This window comes from Histomonas meleagridis, assembly GCF_020186115.1.
Source record: "Histomonas meleagridis strain 2922-C6/04-10x chromosome Unknown contig_4, whole genome shotgun sequence".
NCBI classification, from domain to species: Eukaryota; Parabasalia; order Tritrichomonadida; family Dientamoebidae; genus Histomonas; species Histomonas meleagridis.
The window spans coordinates 936,142-956,978 of record NW_027150883.1 but is presented as its reverse complement, the minus strand read 5'-3'; the positions used below and the strand labels follow the sequence as shown (position 1 = coordinate 956,978).

The 20,837-nt window shown below is 24.1% G+C and overlaps 3 protein-coding genes across 3 annotated transcripts; 1 reads left to right on the top strand and 2 right to left on the bottom strand.

The window, feature by feature from the left end:
• Positions 1-163: 163 nt before the first annotated feature.
• GO595_006026 (uncharacterized protein) lies at positions 164-805 on the bottom strand (the record flags this gene model as incomplete). Its single annotated transcript, XM_067919334.1, has 1 exon — positions 164-805. The coding sequence occupies one exon, from the start codon at positions 803-805 to the stop codon at positions 164-166; it is 642 nt and encodes a 213-aa protein (XP_067774062.1).
• An 8,687-nt stretch (positions 806-9,492) lies between these two features.
• Positions 9,493-10,197, top strand: GO595_006025 (33 kDa inner dynein arm light chain, axonemal; the record flags this gene model as incomplete). The annotated part of the gene is made up of 1 exon (XM_067919333.1): positions 9,493-10,197. The coding sequence occupies one exon, from the start codon at positions 9,493-9,495 to the stop codon at positions 10,195-10,197; it is 705 nt and encodes a 234-aa protein (XP_067774061.1).
• A 1,774-nt stretch (positions 10,198-11,971) lies between these two features.
• GO595_006024 (uncharacterized protein) lies at positions 11,972-12,907 on the bottom strand (the record flags this gene model as incomplete). The annotated part of the gene is made up of 1 exon (XM_067919332.1): positions 11,972-12,907. The coding sequence occupies one exon, from the start codon at positions 12,905-12,907 to the stop codon at positions 11,972-11,974; it is 936 nt and encodes a 311-aa protein (XP_067774060.1).
• Positions 12,908-20,837: the final 7,930 nt, after the last annotated feature.

Below are 20,837 nucleotides of genomic sequence, written 5' to 3'. Positions count from 1 at the left end.
TAAAATTTAGAGTTAAAAAACAGTTTACATCAAAATATTTATATTTGGAAATTTGTTTTCCTTTTCAATGATTTACGATTGACCGATTCAAATATCGAAGTTTTTGTTAACGAGCGGAGCACTTTTCCTAAGAAAACGGTTTCGATGTAATATGGAAAATGATTTATTTCATCTTAAGGTACAATATAACTGCTAATATGATCGCAAGCACAACGCAAATCCCCCACGTGATTCCTTTGTTCATTAGGCCTCTCTTGATCATACGCCCTGCAGCTGCTAATCCTTTATCTGCTTCATTATCAATTTGATACAAGTTGTCACTAGTGTGCTCTAACAACTTTCGATCTTCCGCTAACGTGTTTTTCGTGTGCTCTTGTGTGTTAAGTGTATCTTTGTTTGTAGCAATTGTGTTATTTAAGGTTGCAAGAATTTCCATACCTTTCTGATGATTTGACCGAGCAAGATCTTCATCAATACCTCCTTCCTCGCCTGCTTGTTTGGCGCTTTCGATTTCTTTTTGTAAAGCGTCATTTAAAGCATCATATCGAACTTGGATTTGTTGGAATGAATCTTGGCATGATGTTAGATCTGTTTGAAAAAATTCTTTGTCTCTCTGTGGCATTGTCTGAATTAGCCTTGCCATTTCAGCTAAGTTATTGCGGATTGTTTGGATCTCTCTTCTCGATCGTGAAACTGCTTGCCTTTTTTGGTCTAACTTCATGCTCCCGAATTCAGATGCTGTGTTCTCTAAGACTTCAAGTCGTGTTTGAACTTGGTTTAAGAGAGAATCAAATCGATTGGACATTTCCCAACCTTTTTTAACTTTTTGAAAAAACTTTACCGTTGAATTTGAGAGTTAAAACGATCGAAAGGCTTTCATTTAATTACGATAGATAGTATTGAAAAAGTATTGAACCGTTCTAGCATAAAACCTCATACAAGTAAACTATTCAATAATGCATTGAAAAAGTAATTTTTTCTTTTTTCTGTGAAAAAGTGACGATAGCATTTTGTACCGAGTCAGATCCACAAATTTTCAAATAATTACTTCATAAAAATAATATGGTAATATACTATAGTATGTTTATTCCAAATATGACGAGTTTTTAAATTTCTGCTGTTATAATCCGATATATTATAATTTCATATTTTGTTTGAATTTAAATTGATTATAATCGTCATTATGTCAATTTACTGTATCGTACGTTGACGGTTTGCTTCATCAATCAATCGATATTCCTTTTGTTTTTGAAGAAATTAATTGTAATTTGTTTCCATTTCTATTTATTATTATACTTTCCTTATTTAATCTTTATATTGCTGTGCTTATATTATATATTTTTTGATTCATTTTTTCCTTTCTTAATCATTACATATATGAGAAAATCATTAAGCATTTTTTCGAAATAAAATATTGAAAAAGTTATTTATTTCTGATATTTACACAGATTTTCCAATAAATAAATGATATTATTTTTGAGCATATAAAAACAAATTAATTTATATAATTTATCTTCAGAACATGAGATATTAGATTTTCATTATTGACAGTTAGAGTTGGAAATACTCTGAATAGTATTAATACTTTCTTGAATATGAAAATGCAAATATCATCGAGTAGTGTAAGCTAAACATTTCACAATAAAATTTAAATAAAACTAAAGAATATTAATGAAAATATATATCATAGACTCAAAATTTCATGTTTTAAATGAGGCTATTTGTCCTTTTTACAGGTATTTAAGTTTTTTAAACTAGAAAAAGTGATCAACAACCACAAAACTCAATGCTAAAATATAGTAGTTTATTTTCTTAAAATGTATAAACAAGGTGGTAGTACTAAATGAATAAATGAGATGCATAGAATGATAAAATTAAAATGTAATGAGTCGATGGATTAAATTACTAAATTGAGCACCAATTCATAACCGTAATTGTTTGAATTAAATTCAGCGGTTCATATCAAATTAGCAGGCAGCAAAATGCACCAAAATCAAACAGCAACAAACCAGAAATCTCAAAACGAATGGGAAACATTTACAACGCTCAAAAACATAATCTTTGGTTTGAATATCGATAATTTTGCGCAATCATCAAATTTTATTATCAGCAAGTTTTGGAAAGAATATCCAATATCTTATGATATCATTATATACCGAATGATATATACTTCTTTCTTGATTGATAATAATGATTTTGATATATATTTGAGATTATTACAGGAAATTGAAAAATTTGAAGTAAATAATAAAATCAGCACAAAAATAATAAATTTGTTTTCTCAATTTCTTCTTAAAGAAAACACACAAGAATCATTTTATTTACTTAGTTACATGATTAAGTATAATTTACTTGAATCAAAATTCATCAAAAATACATTTAATCCATTTTTTGTTCATATTAATCAAGATAAATCAAATGAATATGAATATTTATTTATTGAGGAAAATATTTCTTATGAAGAACTTTCGAAGAATGATTGGAAACTTCATAAGCAATTAATTAAAGAAGGAGTTAATCCAAAAGAAATTGCTAAAATAATTCGAAATGATGAAATAGAAAAACTTCAAGAAATATCATCACAAAAAGAACTCGATTTTAATCAAACAATTAAACCATCACTTTATGAAAGGTTTTCTTTCATTAATCAAAGAAATGTTACATTAATTGATTATGCAGCATTTTTTTTTTTTTTTTTATGTTTTAAATATTTACTTATGAATGGTGCAAATGTAGAAAATACAGGTAAATACGCTGTTGCAGGTGGAAATGAAGAAATTATTCATTTATGTGAACAAAATCATTCATCTTTTCAAAATGCATATGAAACAGCAATTATTTTTCATCGAAATGATATTTTTCATTATCTTTATGAAAATAAAATCGAAGATATTAATAATTTAAAAAAATTAGGAGTAAAATGCGTTTCATATTTTAATTATGAAATTTTTACATATTTAGAAAAAGAAGGAATGAAAATTAATGAAAATATCATTAATAAAGCAGCAAAAATTGGAAATATTTTTCTTGTAAAATATTTCCTTAAAAATAATAAACTTCCAGAAAATATTTTAATTATTGCTTCATTTTCAGGAAATATTGAACTTGTTGTATACATTTTAAAACAAAAAGGAATTGATGTTAATGCTAAAGATATTTATTTGTTTTTATTTAATATTTATTTTAATAATTTTATATTTCAAAATAATATTTGGAAATCATTTAAATTATTTAATACAGCACTTATATTTGCATCTTTAAATGGTCATACAGAAATAGTTAAAATACTTCTTGAACAAGAAGGAATTGATATTAATGCTAAAGATATTTATTTGTTTTATTTAATATTTATTTTAATAATTTGATATTTCAAAATAATATTTGGAAATTATCTAAATTATTTAATACAGCACTTAAGTATGCATCTTTAAATGGTCATACAGAAATAGTTAAAATACTTCTTGAACAAGAAGGAATTGATATTAATGCTAAAGATATTTATTTGTTTTATTTAATATTTGTTTCAAAAATTTTATATTTCAAAATAATATTTGGAAATTATTTAAATTATTTCAAACAGCACTTATATTTGCATCTTCAAATGGTCATACAGAAATAGTTAAAATACTTCTTGAACAAGAAGGAATTGATATTAATGCTAAAGATATTTATTTGTTTTATTTAATATTTATTTTAATAATTTGATATTTCAAAATAATATTTGGAATTTACTTAAAATATTTAATACAGCACTTATTAGAGCATCTTCAGAAGGTCATACAGAAATAGTTAAAATACTTCTTGAACAAGAAGGAATTGATATTAATGCTAAAAATATTTATTTGTTTTATTTAATATTTATTTTAATAATTTTATATTTCAAAATAATATTTGGAAATAATTTAAATTATTTAATACAGCACTTATGTGTGCATCTTATAATGGTCATACAGAAATAGTTAAAATACTTCTTGAACAAGAAGGAATTGATATTAATGCTAAAAATAAAATTTATTTTAATAATTTCTTATTTCAAAATAATATTTGGAAATTATTTAAAATTTTTGATACAGCACTTATTGAGGCATCTTTTAATGGTCATACAGAAATAGTTAAAATACTTCTTGAACAAGAAGGAATTGATATTAATGCTAAAAATAAAATTTATTTTAATAATTTCTTATTTCAAAATAATATTTGGAAATTATTTAAAATTTTTGATACAGCACTTCTGTGGGCATCTTGGAAAGGTCATACAGAAATAGTTAAATTACTTCTTGAACAAAAAGGAATTGACATGAATGTTTCAAATATTTAAATTATTAATTTCATGTTTAGTTGTGTTGTTTATGATTAATTCAAATTATCTGGAAATTTACTTGTGCAAGAATCTTCGCAAGGGCACATAGAAATAGTTAAATTTCTGCTTGAACAAGAAGGAATTGATATTAATGCTAAAGATATTTATTTGTTTTATTTGATATTTATTTTAATAATTTTGGATTTCAAAATAATATTTGGAAATTATTTAAATTATTTAATACAGCACTTATTTTAGCATCTTCAAAAGGTTATACAGAAATAGTTAAAATACTTCTTGAACAAGAAGGAATTGATATTAATGTTAAAAATATTTATTTGTTTTATTTAATATTTATTTTAATAATTTTATAGTATTTCAAAATAATATTTGGAAATTATCTAAATTATTTAATACAGCACTTATGTGTGCATCTTATAATGGTCATACAGAAATAGTTAAAATACTTCTTGAACAAGAAGGAATTGATATTAATGTTAAAAATATTTATTTGTTTTATTTAATATTTATTTTAATAATTTTATAGTATTTCAAAATAATATTTGGAAATTATCTAAATTATTTAATACAGCACTTATATTTGCATCTTTAAATGGTCATACAGAAATAGTTAAAATACTTCTTGAACAAGAAGGAATTGATATTAATGTTAAAAATATTTATTTGCTTTATTTAAAATTTATTTCAATAACTGGATGTTTTAATAAAATTTTTGGAATTTCTTTAAATTATTTCGCACAACGCTTATGGAAGCATCTAAAAATGGTGATACAAAAATGGTCAAATTACTTCTTGAACAAAAGGGAATTGATATTAATGCTAAACTTATTTATATACTTTATTTGATAATTATTTTTATATTTTTTATGTTGTAAAAATATATAAAACAGCACTTATGTATGCATGTGAATATGGTCATATAGAAGTAGTTAAATTACTTCTTGAACAAGAAGGAATTGATATTGAAGCTAAAAATATTTATTTGTTTTAATTAATATTTATTTTAATAATTTGAAATTTTAATATGATATTTAGAAATAATTTAAATTATTTGAAACAGCTCTTAAGATAGCATCTAAAAAGGGTTACACAGAAATAGTGGATTTAATTCGAGAAAAAATCAAGAAAATCACAATGTGAGCACAGTTAAATATTCAATAATTATTTAATGAAAACAATAAAACATTAATATAAAAGCGAAATATATTCTTAAAATATTCAAATTATGTCTCTTATTTTATAACGGAATGTTCATATACGGAATTCATAAAATATTGAGATAAAATTAAATGTTATATTTCAGCTCACGAAACAAAATTATTCTTTATCTGGTTTTATGATAGATTTATAATAAATTACACACAGACACCGAACTAATTACGAAAATACTGAACAAAATTCTCCAAGACGAAATAAACAAAAGAAAATATTTTCACAAATACCAAAATTAAATCAACAAAACATCAAGAATCAAAAAGAAATAAGAACCATAAATTTTTATTGCATGACGAAACACTTGATCAATTCGAAGAAATTGTTTAAAATATACAAAAAAAATTGTTGATATCAGAATTAAACTTGATCAAGTTGAAGAAGACAATTACAATTTGGAAAAAGGAAATGTTAAATTGGAAGAAGTTCTCACATCACTCAAAAAAGAAGATAAAAATAAAACAAGGTGCTAATTAGTACAAGAAGCAAAGTTATTGTTGTCGATTTCATGCCATGCATCTATTTTAGTAAAATGCCATTTGAAATTCATTTTCATGGAAATCAAAGATTTAATGAAACACATTTTACAATATTTAACAATTATTTTAAACAAACAAAAAATTAATAATAACTGATTTCATATGAAATTGCAATTTGATAAATTAAAATTTTTCATTTTAAAGAATGTTTTCAACAAAATTCATAATTCAGAATATTTATTAAAACTCCAAATCTGCAAAGTTTGCAATATCGACTAAACAGTTGTTACATATTATCGACTTTTGGTCAACCTTACAGCAGTTCTTACAGTAGTGCAATCCGCATGATTCACATGTGTAGTATCTAAATCCTGTTTCATCACATTTTGCACATCCAAAAATTGTATCTACTTTCACTAAAGACTTATTAATTCCTCTAGACACAAACATTTTCGTTTCATTTTTCTCGTTCACTACATATAACCCAGAACCATTTTCAATGATTTTCATCACTTTAATTTCAAAATTAGAAAATTGAATTTTTTTCTTCATTTCAAGTGTTTGATTCATCAAATCAATATTCCAAAACGCAATGTCACCATTCTTATGACCTGTTGTAACATAAATTACGTAAATTTAATATATTAAAACGAGTTTCAAAACAAAATAATTCAATTCGTTGGAAATATATATGAAATTTATTTTGTTCTTCAATATCATTAATAATTATTTGATGACTAGTTAATGCTTTTCTTTTTCGTTTAATTTCTTCATAAATATTCGTTAAATTATTCGTTTTCTCTGAGATGAAATTTTCGTAATAATATTTCCCTTTTTCACATAATATTTCATAGAAATTTTTTATCAATTAATTGTAAATTTGTAAAATATGTAGAAATTAACATATTATCATCTAATAATCGTGAAAAATCATTATCTTTAGGTAAATTAAATAATTCATTTAATTCATTATGATTTATTTGTTTGATATTTATAATCAATGATTTCCATATTGAAGCTCGATGTACTAATGGAATTCTTTTAAAGAAATCATTAAACATAATATGAAAAATAAATGATAAATATGAAATGTTTTTAATTAATATTGGATTAAATATTACATTAGTAAACATATAAATTCGCATTGTTAAATAATCAGATGATAATGTTAAAATACATTTTATAACTTCTCCAAACTTTAACCATATTTCTTCATTATTTTTATTATTATTATTATTATTTATAATTCGTTGAAATGATAAACATAATGTGTTAAATAATAATGAAAGTTTTCGTTCCCACCAACCAATTGATATCATTTTAATTAAGAAATTTAATGTTTCGATTTCAGGTACCATAATATTTATAAATGAATGAAAAAACTTAAGGTTATTAAATCGAAATTCTTTGCGCTTGTCTTTAAATTCCTCTTATTTTCAAACACAATAAAGAATTGTAGAGTCTAATCAAATGCAAATATCCATGTTTTTACATTTTTCTATTTATATATTAAACAAACATTGTTAAAATATTCTTGTAATTTTTAAAATTTCAAATTTAGTTTTTTATGATATCAAAACTAAAAAATGCAATTTAATAAACTTAATAAATCATCATTTAAAGAAATCCAATTTTAAATTTTTAGTATTTAATTTAAAAATTGGTCATTTAGGAATATATTATTCTTTAACTTACATTGTTTTTTATGTTTTTAAGTTACTAGAACTTATGTAAATATTTGAAATAATATATTTAAATTTTGATAAATATATTAACGATTGTAGTTATATTATAAATTTATATTATTGAATAATTTCAATATTTAATGAAATTATAAAATAGTATTTAGAACAATTCTATTAAATATATTTTTCATGTAAAATCTAACAAATTATTTTTATTTCATCTTAAAATTGATATATGTTTATGAAGTTTTTAACATAAAAATGAGCTCTTCTGAATTTTGTTTTCTGGATGTATAAAAAGAATAACTTTAACATTTGGAGTAACACTTCACTACTATGCTTGTTTTAATAATTTTAATTTATCATGTAAGTCTAGAAAGCGATAAAAAAGATGCTAGAAAAAATAAAAAGGTAAATAATGATGAAGAAAACTTAAAACACAAAAAAAATAAAGACCATAAATTTTTGAAAATGGTATCAAACATTATGAATGTATTTCCAAGAAAAAGCAGATCTATTCAACAAGAAAAAGCAAGTCATAGTGAACCAATCAAACCTTTAATTAACAAGGGCAACAAAAATGTTCTAAAAAATTCACAAAAGAAAAACAAGTTCCCATCATTAACTAAAGATAGTGTAACAAAAATATTCAAGGAAAATGATTTAAACACTACAATAGAAAGCAATTCAGGTATTAATATTTCAGATGAAAATAATACTAATATTAAAAATGAACCAAATCAAACAACAGAAACCATTACAAATAATGAAAACAAAGGTATGAAAACAATTGATAAAAATAACCAAAATAAATCAAATATTCCTAAGAAAAGTTCATCTGATATAAATGATAGTACAACTGTCGAACAAAAGAAGAATAAACTCATAAAATCTATGAACGGCGTGCCAGAAACCACAAATTCAAATAATAATACAGCTGAAACAACAATCAATAGTCCAGGGTCAACAACAAATTCAAACATCAAATCGCATAAAACAAACACAAAAAGTACACCAGAAAAAACAAATCCAAGTGTCAATACTATTCAAACACCAACAAAGGGTACCTCAAGAACCATGACGTCAAATCCGAATACTAATACAAATAAAACATCTGGAAAGGGTGTATCAACTACAACGACAAGTAACACAACAAAAACAAAATTATTTACAACTGGAAAAATACCACAAACTACATTAATTAATTCAATAAATAACACTAATAAGAATGCATCACAAATAAAAAGTGATAATTCTAACATGAAAATCAATCATAGAAAAACAGATCAAAGTTTTTGGGAATCTACAACTTTCATAGTTATAGCCTCAGTCTCAGGCGGGTTGTTGATACTCTCGGTTCCTGCACTTTGGTTTGTTAGAAAAAGAATGAAACATAAAAATAATTCTATTAGAGAAAAAAATAGGAGTGATGATCTCCCCAATTAGAATAAGATAAAACCTAATTTTTTCATTTTAATTTTCTTGAGAAGCACAAATTTTTATTATTCAAAATTTTTTGAGATTACTCAAAAATGTTTAAAAAGATGTATAAGGAATGAATATCATTTATAGAGTAGAATTTAATATATTAAATATGAGATAATGCTTGAAGTAAATTCTTTATTTTTATAAAGATTTATTGTCGTAGGAAACTCAAATATAATAAATATATTTTATAATTTTTCGTTCAATATAAATATTTGTTACAATAAAATTCGTAAATATAAATTAAAAGGCTAGAAAATACAATTTTATTATTTGAAGCAAAAAACGAGAATGTCACTTTTTAATTAGGATGAAAACAAAACATAATAACGGACTTCTTAAATATGATGTCCCAATATTAGAAGGGACTCAAAAGAAAAGAGTTTCGAGCAAAACCAAAAAATCAGGGGACGATGAAGATGATGAAGAATTAACGAGAGAGGTTTTAAATTCAATTCTTCCTCCCCAAAAAATTGTTGAAGATGGGGAAACACTTACACAATTTGTGAGCATTGCACCTACAACACGTTCTGATGTACTTAAATTACAATCACAATTAGATTCTCTTCTTAATCAACGGAAGGCAAGAAACACTGGAATTTGTCCAATAAGGAGTGAGCTATATGCCCAATGTTTTGATGAAATTATCCGACAGATCACCATTGATTGTAGTGCAAGGGGAAAATTATTAGTAAAAGTCCGTGATGAACAAAGAAAGACAATTCAGTCATATCAAGAACTCTATGACTCTGCAATTGCTTGGGGCATACGAAAAGTCGTGCAAATCGAACAGAGGAAAAAAGCAATCGAAAAAGAAAACCACGACCTAAGAGAAGAAAAGCGCATTTTGGAAAACAAAGTACAGGAGCTACAAGACAAGATAACATTTTTGGAGAAAAACTCGGTCGAAACGCGGAAAGAAAGAGAAAAACAAATTGCGGAAGAAACTTCCGTATTAAAGCGGCAGAATGCACAAATCAAAGCGCAACTCGACCAAATTGTATCTACAAAATAAAGATTTGTTTGATGTTTAATATCATTTTTTAGAAATACCAAAGAACAAAAAGGAATTTAATTGCATATTACTAAGTAAGGAAAATGATTGTTCAATATTTAAACCTATATTAGGATTAACAGTAAAATATCTAATGAATCCATTTTATTCACTATATTTTCGATATTTTCCTTTCGTTTTACTTTTGGTTGCAATATGTGCCTTGATACGTATTTATTAAAATGAAGTGATCGCATAAATGTCAAAACTACTGATTTTTTTACCGTCAATATAATATTTAAATTTTATTGGTATAAAATGACATCTATGAAATCCAGTTTTTGAATATGGTGGACACTCAATAAGGGATTTTCCACATGAGCGACTGGGAAACACTTCTATCAATAAGTCAAGCAATTTTTGGTTTGAATGAAGAAAATTCCTCGAAATCTTTAGGTTTAATAATCAACAAATTTGATGAAATCCATCCTTTATCTTATGATTTAATTATTATTCAAATGATATATTATTCATTTGTAATTAAAAATAATAAAGTAAATTTATTTTTTAATATTATAAAAGAAATAAGAAAATTTCAAGATAGCAATAAAATCAAATCCAATATATTTGATGTATTTAGGCGATTTCTTAATAATAAGCATACACATGAATCATATTATCTTCTTGAATCGATGATTGAACATAATTTTCTTGAACCAAACATTGTAAAAAACAACCATGATGTTTATTTTGCGCATTATATGTCTAAAGATAAATTACCAATCCTTTTAAGGGAATATAATTTTGTAAATCATGAAGAACTTTCAAAGAATGATTGGGAGCTTCATAAGAAATTAATTAGCGAAGGAAATAATCCAAATGAAATTACAAAAATAATTCGAAAAGATGAAATCGAAAAACTTCAAGAAATATCATCACAAACAAACTTTGATTTTAAACAAACAATTAAACCATCACTTTATGAAAGATGTTCTTTAGTAAATAATTATGCTTCATTAATTGATTTTGCAGCATTTTTTGGATCAGTTAAATGTTTCAAATATTTACTTATGAATGGTGCAAATGTAGAAAACGCAGGTAAATATGCAATTGCAGGTGGGAATGAAGAAATTATTCATTTATGTGAACAAAATCATTCATCATTTAAAGATGCATATGAAACAGCAATTCAATTCCATCGAAATGATATCTTTAAATATCTTTATGAAAATAAATTAAAAGAAATTAATAATTTAAAGAGTTGATGTTGTACCTGATTCTTGTGCTGTTACAACAGCTGTTTGTCCGTTATGAATTAACATGATGGAGTCACCCTCGTCCCAACTGTTATGAAGCCCATCAGTGATGCTTGCTGTAAGAATTTCAGAGGCCTTGACATTCAAATTAGAAGAAATTGAATTAAATTGATTTGTTTTGAACAAACGATAGGAATTTCATAATGACGATGCTTTTTTCTGTGGAAAACGGCTTCCTGGCCATTTAATTTGTCTATCGTTTGCCCATGGAATTTTGGCACTAACAGTAATGAATATGCTTAGCTATTGAGCTTGAATTAGATATAAATTATAATGTAACTTTAAGTATTTTACTCGAATACTTTAGAAAATCTAATGCTATCCTAAGATTTTTGACATGAGAATAATGAAGTTGAAAAGATATTTCCTCTAGACATACTTTGATTAGATCTTACTCAGTTCCGAAAATTAAAATTTACAAATTAATCATTTTCATTAAATTCTTGTAAAAGTTAGTACAAATAATGATTGCTATTATTTTAATTTTCTTCATTTTTATTAGAAGTTTCCAGAAAATCGATTTTTTTCACTGTGTGATAGAACCCGTCGTCATCATTCTTGAATCTTTGTACCAATCTAATTTCATGTGGATCAATTGGAGGCGGCTGAACATAATTTTTAATGTATTCAGTTGCATCGAATGATCTTCTTGCTCGCATCACTGTCATGTGCATAGTGTTTGCAGGTTCTATGTACGTAAGTCCGCGATCTCGACATGCTTCAGAAAACAATGACACGAACTCAAACAGCGAATCCACAATTTTGCCGGCTGGATTTGCATAGAGTATCGAAGCTTTGTTCGGTTCACCAAATGTATCAAGATTTGGCAAAGTGAGTGAAAGATCTTCTGGCCATGAAACTTTGTAAATGACCTCTTCAAAGGCTTCACAAAACTGTAAAACTTCGGAATCATTTTCAGCATACAACATACATAATGTAAGATGCGTTTTATCGGATAAATGTTGAAATTGTTGTTTAACTTTTTGGTCAAAGTCCGGGAAAAGTACTCCAACTGGGACAGCGAGAAAATGAGTCCATTGTTTCCTTGATAAGAAACGAGAATGTACAAGAGAAACTGATTCAAAATCATCAGTTGTATATAAGACAGAACTACCATGGATCTCTGGAGTGCACTGCTTCACACGAAGGAAAGAAGGTGTAATATTAATGTATTCTTTAATTTTATAATCCTTGTAAGGAAATGTAATTTGATTTGATTGAAGTACAGTAACTTGGCAATCTGGGAATTCATTTTTAATATCTTCAATCGATAAATCAGATTGAATAATCGAGCTCCACCCTTTATTTGAATTTGCGTTATAATCAAATGTTAAAATTGATGAAGAAACTTTCTCAAGACTTTTCTCTATATCCTTTTTACTTTTTGGAACATATGAAATTAGAAAATTACTCATTTTTTTTAAAAAAAGTTGTTATGCATTTATCGGTTTACTGAATTTTGAAAATGTTTTAATCGTTTTAAAACATCATTTCATTTTGGCTGATACGTACTTCGTTGCTGTTTCTGGAAAAGAAAATGCAGCAAAAACTTAAATAATAAGGCAGTTCGTATATGGGATGTATTCCCCAGAATATGTTGAACAATTAATCGATGATTATATATATTCTATATCAATTGATGGAGTTGATATATCATTTAATATTGCTGAAGATCTCACTGAGCATGAGAGAATGTTTGAATTAATGGCTTCAAAAAGAGATGGTTTTATGGTTGTTTTCTCTATTGATGACAGAGAATCTTTTGAATATGCTGGACAACGGTGCAAGGATATTATCAATTTTAAAAATAATAATGTTCAAATTGTTATTTGCGCAAGCAAATGCGATCTTAAAGAAAATCGTGTTATCAGTCAATCTCAAGGAGAAGAACTTGCATCAAAATTTGGCGCAAAATATTTTGAAACATCAGCAATGTTAAATATAAACATTACAGAAGGATTTTTAGCTCTTTTCAGAATGAAATTGGAGTCTGATATGCAAAAAGAGGAAACCAGAAAAAAAAAGAAAAAAGAAGTTTGCATGACATTTTAAAACTGGTCAAAGTTTTATTCTAGAAATAAATAATGTTAAATCGATAATCTTTTGTTAATTTTGATGAAAATAACTTATTTAAAAGTGCTATATTTCCATTTAATATGATCTGAAATTAAAGTATTCAAAAATACATGAAACCGATGAATTGATATGTAAAGTTATGTAAAGTATTCATTAAAAATTTAATTATTCAGAATGAAGTCATTCGTGAAGAAGATTTTGCAGAAAAAAAATGAAGAAGAATTTAATGAGTTTCTAATGCTTGTTAGTTCTCTAAGTGTTGATTGTGATTTTGCTAAAATACAACAATGTGCAATAAATTATATTGATACTTTTTTTCCATATTCACCAGAAGAAATATCACAACTTCCTATTCGTGATGACATTGAAGTTTTTTTAACATATTTAATTCCATGTTTATGCGATTCTTTAGAGAAAGATAAAGATGATAATTTTTTATATCAATGTTTTGAATCTGCTTCTTATTGTATACCAGAAAAGACTGACATGAGTCAAATTTTATTGCGCTTAACTAAATTAATTATAATTTCCGATAATAAATTTTCAACAAATAATTTGTTACAAATATTAAACAACATTACAAATAACAAATCGTTTATTAATCTCATTACAACCCCATCTTATTTTTCCGAAGTATATCATGTTTGTTTTTCTAATCCCAAAACATTATCAATAACATTAACATTTCTAAAAAATTGCATAAACAAATGCACAAAACTCAATTCAGATATTCTTGTAGGCATTGATCCTAGTCCAACCATTGAGAATGAAGCGCATCTTGAACTTTTTGTTGCGATATATCAAAAGGCGAATATTCCGATTAATTACAATTTAATAAATTCTTCAATTCTTCGCATAAAAGTATGTGATATATATCATAAACTTTATTTAATTGATCGGAAACAAACTTTACATGAATTTGATGAATTAAGTAAGACAATTACATCGCAAGAAATTGGTACACAATTTATCTTTTTCATCAACAAAAATCCGGAATTTTCATATTCGTTAATTAACTTAATACAATTTATAGGGTTATTACCAATTGATGACCAATTTTCGATGATAAATATTATATTAAAAAATCAATCGAATGATTTCATAAAACAAATTAATAAAACATTAATTCCACCATTTAAATGTCGAATTGATGGACTTGTATTACTTGAATACATTAAAAAGTCCAAACAAATTAATTCGATTGAAGTTTTAGATAACATTTTAATAATGTCAGAAGAAGATATAATACTTAAATCATTTGATAATCATCCACATTTCCAAGAGTTAATAGTTGGCTTGTTTATATTATCATCAGATTCGGAAGATATATTTAAATATTTCATACGAATTATATTAATGATATGTCAACATAATATTAAATCGATTATAAATACATTTATTACTATTTGTAAATCATTATCACCAGTTCTATATAAAGATATTTTTATTGAATCATTTCCACAATTAATTAAAAGCAAAGAATTTATTATGTTATTTCCTAATTTATTAAATGAGCCATTATTATTACATGAATTATTATGTACTGAATTCATCGAATTAGTAATTAAAAATAATTTAATTGATATACTTTCATATTTAGTAAAAGATGGACCTTATGAAATAATAGATAATTATATATTAATTAATTTCGATGATTCTCCTTTAGTTAATTTAACTCAAGAACAATTAATTAAATTAACTTATGCTATACCACAAAATTCAAATGACGTTCCTATAAAAATTATTCGAATTCCTTCATTAATTCCTCATATTGATAACATCGAATTTTGTTCTTTATTTGATTATTATGTATCAGCAAAGAATTTAATTAAAAATAGTATAATAGATGTAAATTCTTCATTATTAAATAAATTGGGTGTACAATATTTAACTAATCGAATTGCTTCTGATGTTATAAAAAATTCCGAATTATTATTTAATATTACAAATCCTTTATTTCCTCATAAAGATGTTTTCCAATTTCAAATGAATCAAAATGATTCGTTTATATATATAACTGATACAAATTTCTCATTTAAGTTTAGAATCGATGAATTTGTTAATAATTTCCAAATTTTAGAAATTGGGAAAATAAAATTAATATGTGAAAATGAAAAAATAATTTATGAAGATAAATCATTTGATTATCAATTACATAAATGGCATAAAATCCAATTGAAAAACAATGATTTATATTATGATAATAATTTAATAACTTCATTACAAATAAATATTACAAATAATGAAACAAATTTATGTATAATTGGATCAAGATTAAATGCACCAGGTTCAACATTTTATATTAAGCAATCAAATAAATTTAAGTTCCAATTAGGTAAAGGTATATTAAATGTGAAATATAAAGGATTTATAAAACATATGCCTTATATTAATGCAATTCCACGAATTTTCGAAGAAATTATTAATTGTGACAACAAACAAAACTTTGAATATTATTTAAAGTCATTAATTAATATATTTATAATTAGAAAGAAAAAAGTAAATTCGATAAAATTCATTTCTAATTTACGACAAATTTTATTAATTAAAAATGAATTTATAACTGAAGAATTACTTGAATTATTATTTGAAGTTTTATTAGATAATGATAAAATGAAATGGAAATTGTTTTATAATTTATTTATAGATTATAACTTATGGATTAAATTATATGAAAAATTAAATATAATATGTGTTAAGTTATTAAATTATTTCGAATATTATCCAATAGAACAAAAGACATTAAATAATTTATCATTAATTCATTTCTTTTATGATTTAATAATTTTTTTACATATTTCATCTAAAGAAATTGAAGATTTATTAATATATTTAATTAAAAATCATCAAAATACAATTTCATCATTTACAATCCATTTATTTAATAAAACTCCGAATTCATTATTAAACAAATTATTAAAAGAAAATCCAAAAATCATTGATTATATTAATATTAAATATGTAAATAATCTTTCATCTAATTTAATATTAAAATACATCAAAAATTATTCATTATTATGTATGAATAATCATAATTTATATGATGAAAATTCATTAATTGAATTAATTCCATCATTTAAAAACTTAGTTGAAATTAAAGATTTTTGGTTTTCATTATTAATATTATTAACATATAAAAATTTAAATGATTTCTCATTATATCGTAATGAAATTATACAAAATCAAGGAATTCTTCATATATTTTTCACTCTTTTTTGTGATTTCTTTCAAATGAATTCAACTTCATTTTTATTATATGAAGTTTTAGACACAATAACATTTATAACATTAAATAACAACATCGAATTATATCCATTTATAGAAGATATACGTCAATTATCTCATTTCGGTATAACCATAAATGAAAGTATTTTATTACCATTTGATTATGGTAATTCATTTGAACCTTGTCGAATGCCAATCGAAATTGATAATATAAATATTCCACGAAATGATCCTATTATTAATATTAGACCAGATTTCCCTAAATCAAATGAATTTCTTTCATTTAAAGATTTATGGTTTGGTATTACATCTGATTCAATCTCGAAAACTTGTGATATAATATTAACGAAAACTTTAATACCATTAAATAATGAAAATGTATTAAATAATAATAATATTAATGAAATTGATTTTGATAAAAGTTTGAATTTAATAAATTTAATAATACAATTAAATACACAATGTTTATGTCAAGTTCATGGAGAACAATTAACTAAAACACTTGATAAGTTATTATTATTTGGTGTTAATATAGAACCAAATTATATTATAAATATTCATCAATTAATAATGTTATCATTTATAAATATTATGGTACCTGAAATCGAAACATTAAATTTCTTAATTAAAATGATATCAATTGGTTGGTGGGAACGAAAACTTTCATTATTATTTAACACATTATGTTTATCATTTCAACGAATTATAAATAATAATAATAATAATAAAAATAATGAAGAAATATGGTTAAAGTTTGGAGAAGTTATAAAATGTATTTTAACATTATCATCTGATTATTTAACAATGCGAATTTATATGTTTACTAATGTAATATTTAATCCAATATTAATTAAAAACATTTCATATTTATCATTTATTTTTCATATTATGTTTAATGATTTCTTTAAAAGAATTCCATTAGTACATCGAGCTTCAATATGGAAATCATTGATTATAAATATCAAACAAATAAATCATAATGAATTAAATGAATTATTTAATTTACCTAAAGATAATGATTTTTCACGATTATTAGATGATAATATGTTAATTTCTACATATTTTACAAATTTACAATTAATTGATAAAAATTTCTATGAAATATTATGTGAAAAAGGGAAATATTATTACGAAAATTTCATCTCAGAGAAAACGAATAATTTAACGAATATTTATGAAGAAATTAAACGAAAAAGAAAAGCATTAACTAGTCATCAAATAATTATTAATGATATTGAAGAACAAAATAAATTTCATATATATTTCCAACGAATTGAATTATTTTGTTTTGAAACTCGTTTTAATATATTAAATTTACGTAATGAAAAAGATTCATATAATTTATATCGAATATTACCATATAAATTCATAAATCAATATCAAATATCGCCAACAATTCATCCAATATCAATTCCATCATTATATATACCATATTTATCTGATATAAACATTAATAATTTTCAAGAATATGGAAATCTATTAAATCGAACATTATATTTAAATGGAAATTATATATTAAAATATACTGAAATCCCTAAAACATTACCTAATTATATATCACAACCATTTTTTAATATCGAAAATGAATTAATAAAATTCTTTTTTGAATATTATAATAACACTAAAATTAATGAATTAACAAACATTGAAATCATTTATGGATATAATAAAATTCCATCTGTTTTAATAAGAACTAAAAGTTCATATTATATAATACTTGAAACTAAAACAGAAAATAATATTATTATATTATTAAATAAGTCAACTTCTTTGATTAATTCAATGTTTTTGGATTCATGTGTTGGTAATTATTATGGGAAAAATTTCATATTTTTAGATCATATTATATTACAATTTAATGATAATGAAATTTTATTATATTTCAAACATAATTATTTATTTAAATCGAATGCATTAGAGTTATATTTCATTAAAGGTTATTCATTATATATATTATTTACTAATGAAACAATTTGTAATAATTTCATTCAAACTCTTAAATTAAAAAATTTAATCTTAAAATCCGAAAATAAAAACAATTTTTCGATTTCATTTTCATATAAATTATTTAAAACTTATCAACAAAACAAAACAAATATAATTAAAAAATATCAAAAGAAATGGATCAAAAACAAAATATCAACATTTATATACTTATTAATTCTAAATTATTATTCTAATCGAAGTTTTAATACTATATCACAATATCCAATCATTCCTTGGGTTAATAATAATCGAGACTTAAGTAAACCTATGGGAAAACAAACTAATACACGTAATGAATATTTCCGACAAGTGTATCAAGAAAATGAACCACATTTCTTTTATAACATATTTTATTCATCTCCATGTATCATATTTCATTTCTTAATGCGAATTCAACCATTCACTACTTTCATGATCGAGTTCCAAAATGGTTTTGAACATCCAGATCGAATATTTCGATCATTAAACAATGAATATATCTCTGCTAGTAACACATGTAAATCGAATTTAGAAGAGTTAATACCAGAGATATATATTAATATTAATCAAATTCCTTTTCCAATATCTGAAAATAATGTAACTTCTGATTATATATTAGAACAAAATGAAAATATAATTTCGATGATTGAGAATTTAAGGAATATTTTAGATAATATAAATGGAATCGAAAATTGGATCGATTTAATATTCGGATATAAAAATGATGGAGAAGAAGCTATAAACGCTATAAATGTATTTAACCCAACTGTTTATGGATTACCAACGCAAAACATTTCAACTAAAGAAGAAATCGAAGAATGCGCAAAAAATTGTGGAATTATACCAACGAAATTATTTAATGAGAAACATCCGTCAAAAGATACAATTAAATATTCAAAAAAGCCTTTGCTAATAGAAACAGATCAAATTTTGTCGCAAATGTTTAAATCGTTTTATGTGAATGATAATGATTATATATTTGTAAAGAAAAATGGTACATTCGGATTGGAAAGTGTCCGGAAATTTTATAACTTTAATGATAAAAACATTGTAATAAGCGACGGAATGTTCAATTGGAAAATTTCCGAATTAAAATTTTGTGCATTCTCTGAAGAAAAATTAATATTCGCTGGAATGTTTAAAAATGGTACATTAATACTATTTAACACAATAATTAACATGAAAAATCAAATAGAAAAGTTTATATCGATTGGAAAATGTTTTGTTCCGTTTGATATCTCAAGAAGAATTTTTAACAATTTCGTAAAATGTGTTATATCAAGTAACTTAAACGCGGTGTTCGAAATGGCTGGTAATTACGTGTTTAGTTTCCATATTTCAAGCTTAAGATTCATTAGAATGATCGAGTTTCAAGATGATTTAATTGATTTACTCGTAAATGACTCATTCAATTATTTGATCGGAGTGGGCTCAAATTTCATTGAAATATTTACGGTTAATGGAACAAAAGTGGCGGCGGTTATGACCAGTGATATCGTAGAAACCGAAATAACCGCTGCGTCCGTTTGTTTAAATGATACAATAATTTATATTACAACAGGTCATAAGAATGGTGACATTGCGTTTTGGAATATTGATTTGATGAATCAAACACTTGAAATGAAGAAAAAAATTCAATTTTCTAATTTTGAAATTAAAGTGATGAAAATCATTGAAAATGGTTCTGGGTTATATGTAGTGAACGAGAAAAATGAAACGAAAATGTTTGTGTCTAGAGGAATTAATAAGTCTTTAGTGAAAGTAGATACAATTTTTGGATGTGCAAAATGTGATGAAACAGGATTTAGATACTACACATGTGAATCATGCGGATTGCACTACTGTAAGAACTGCTGTAAGGTTGACCAAAAGTCGATAATATGTAACAACTGTTTAGCCGATATTGCAAACTTTGCAGATTTGGAGTTTTAATAAATATTCTGAATTATGAATTTTGTTGAAAACATTCTTTAAAATGAAAAATTTTAATTTATCAAATTGCAATTTCATATGAAATCAGTTATTATTAATTTTTTGTTTGTTTAAAATAATTGTTAAATATTGTAAAATGTGTTTCAT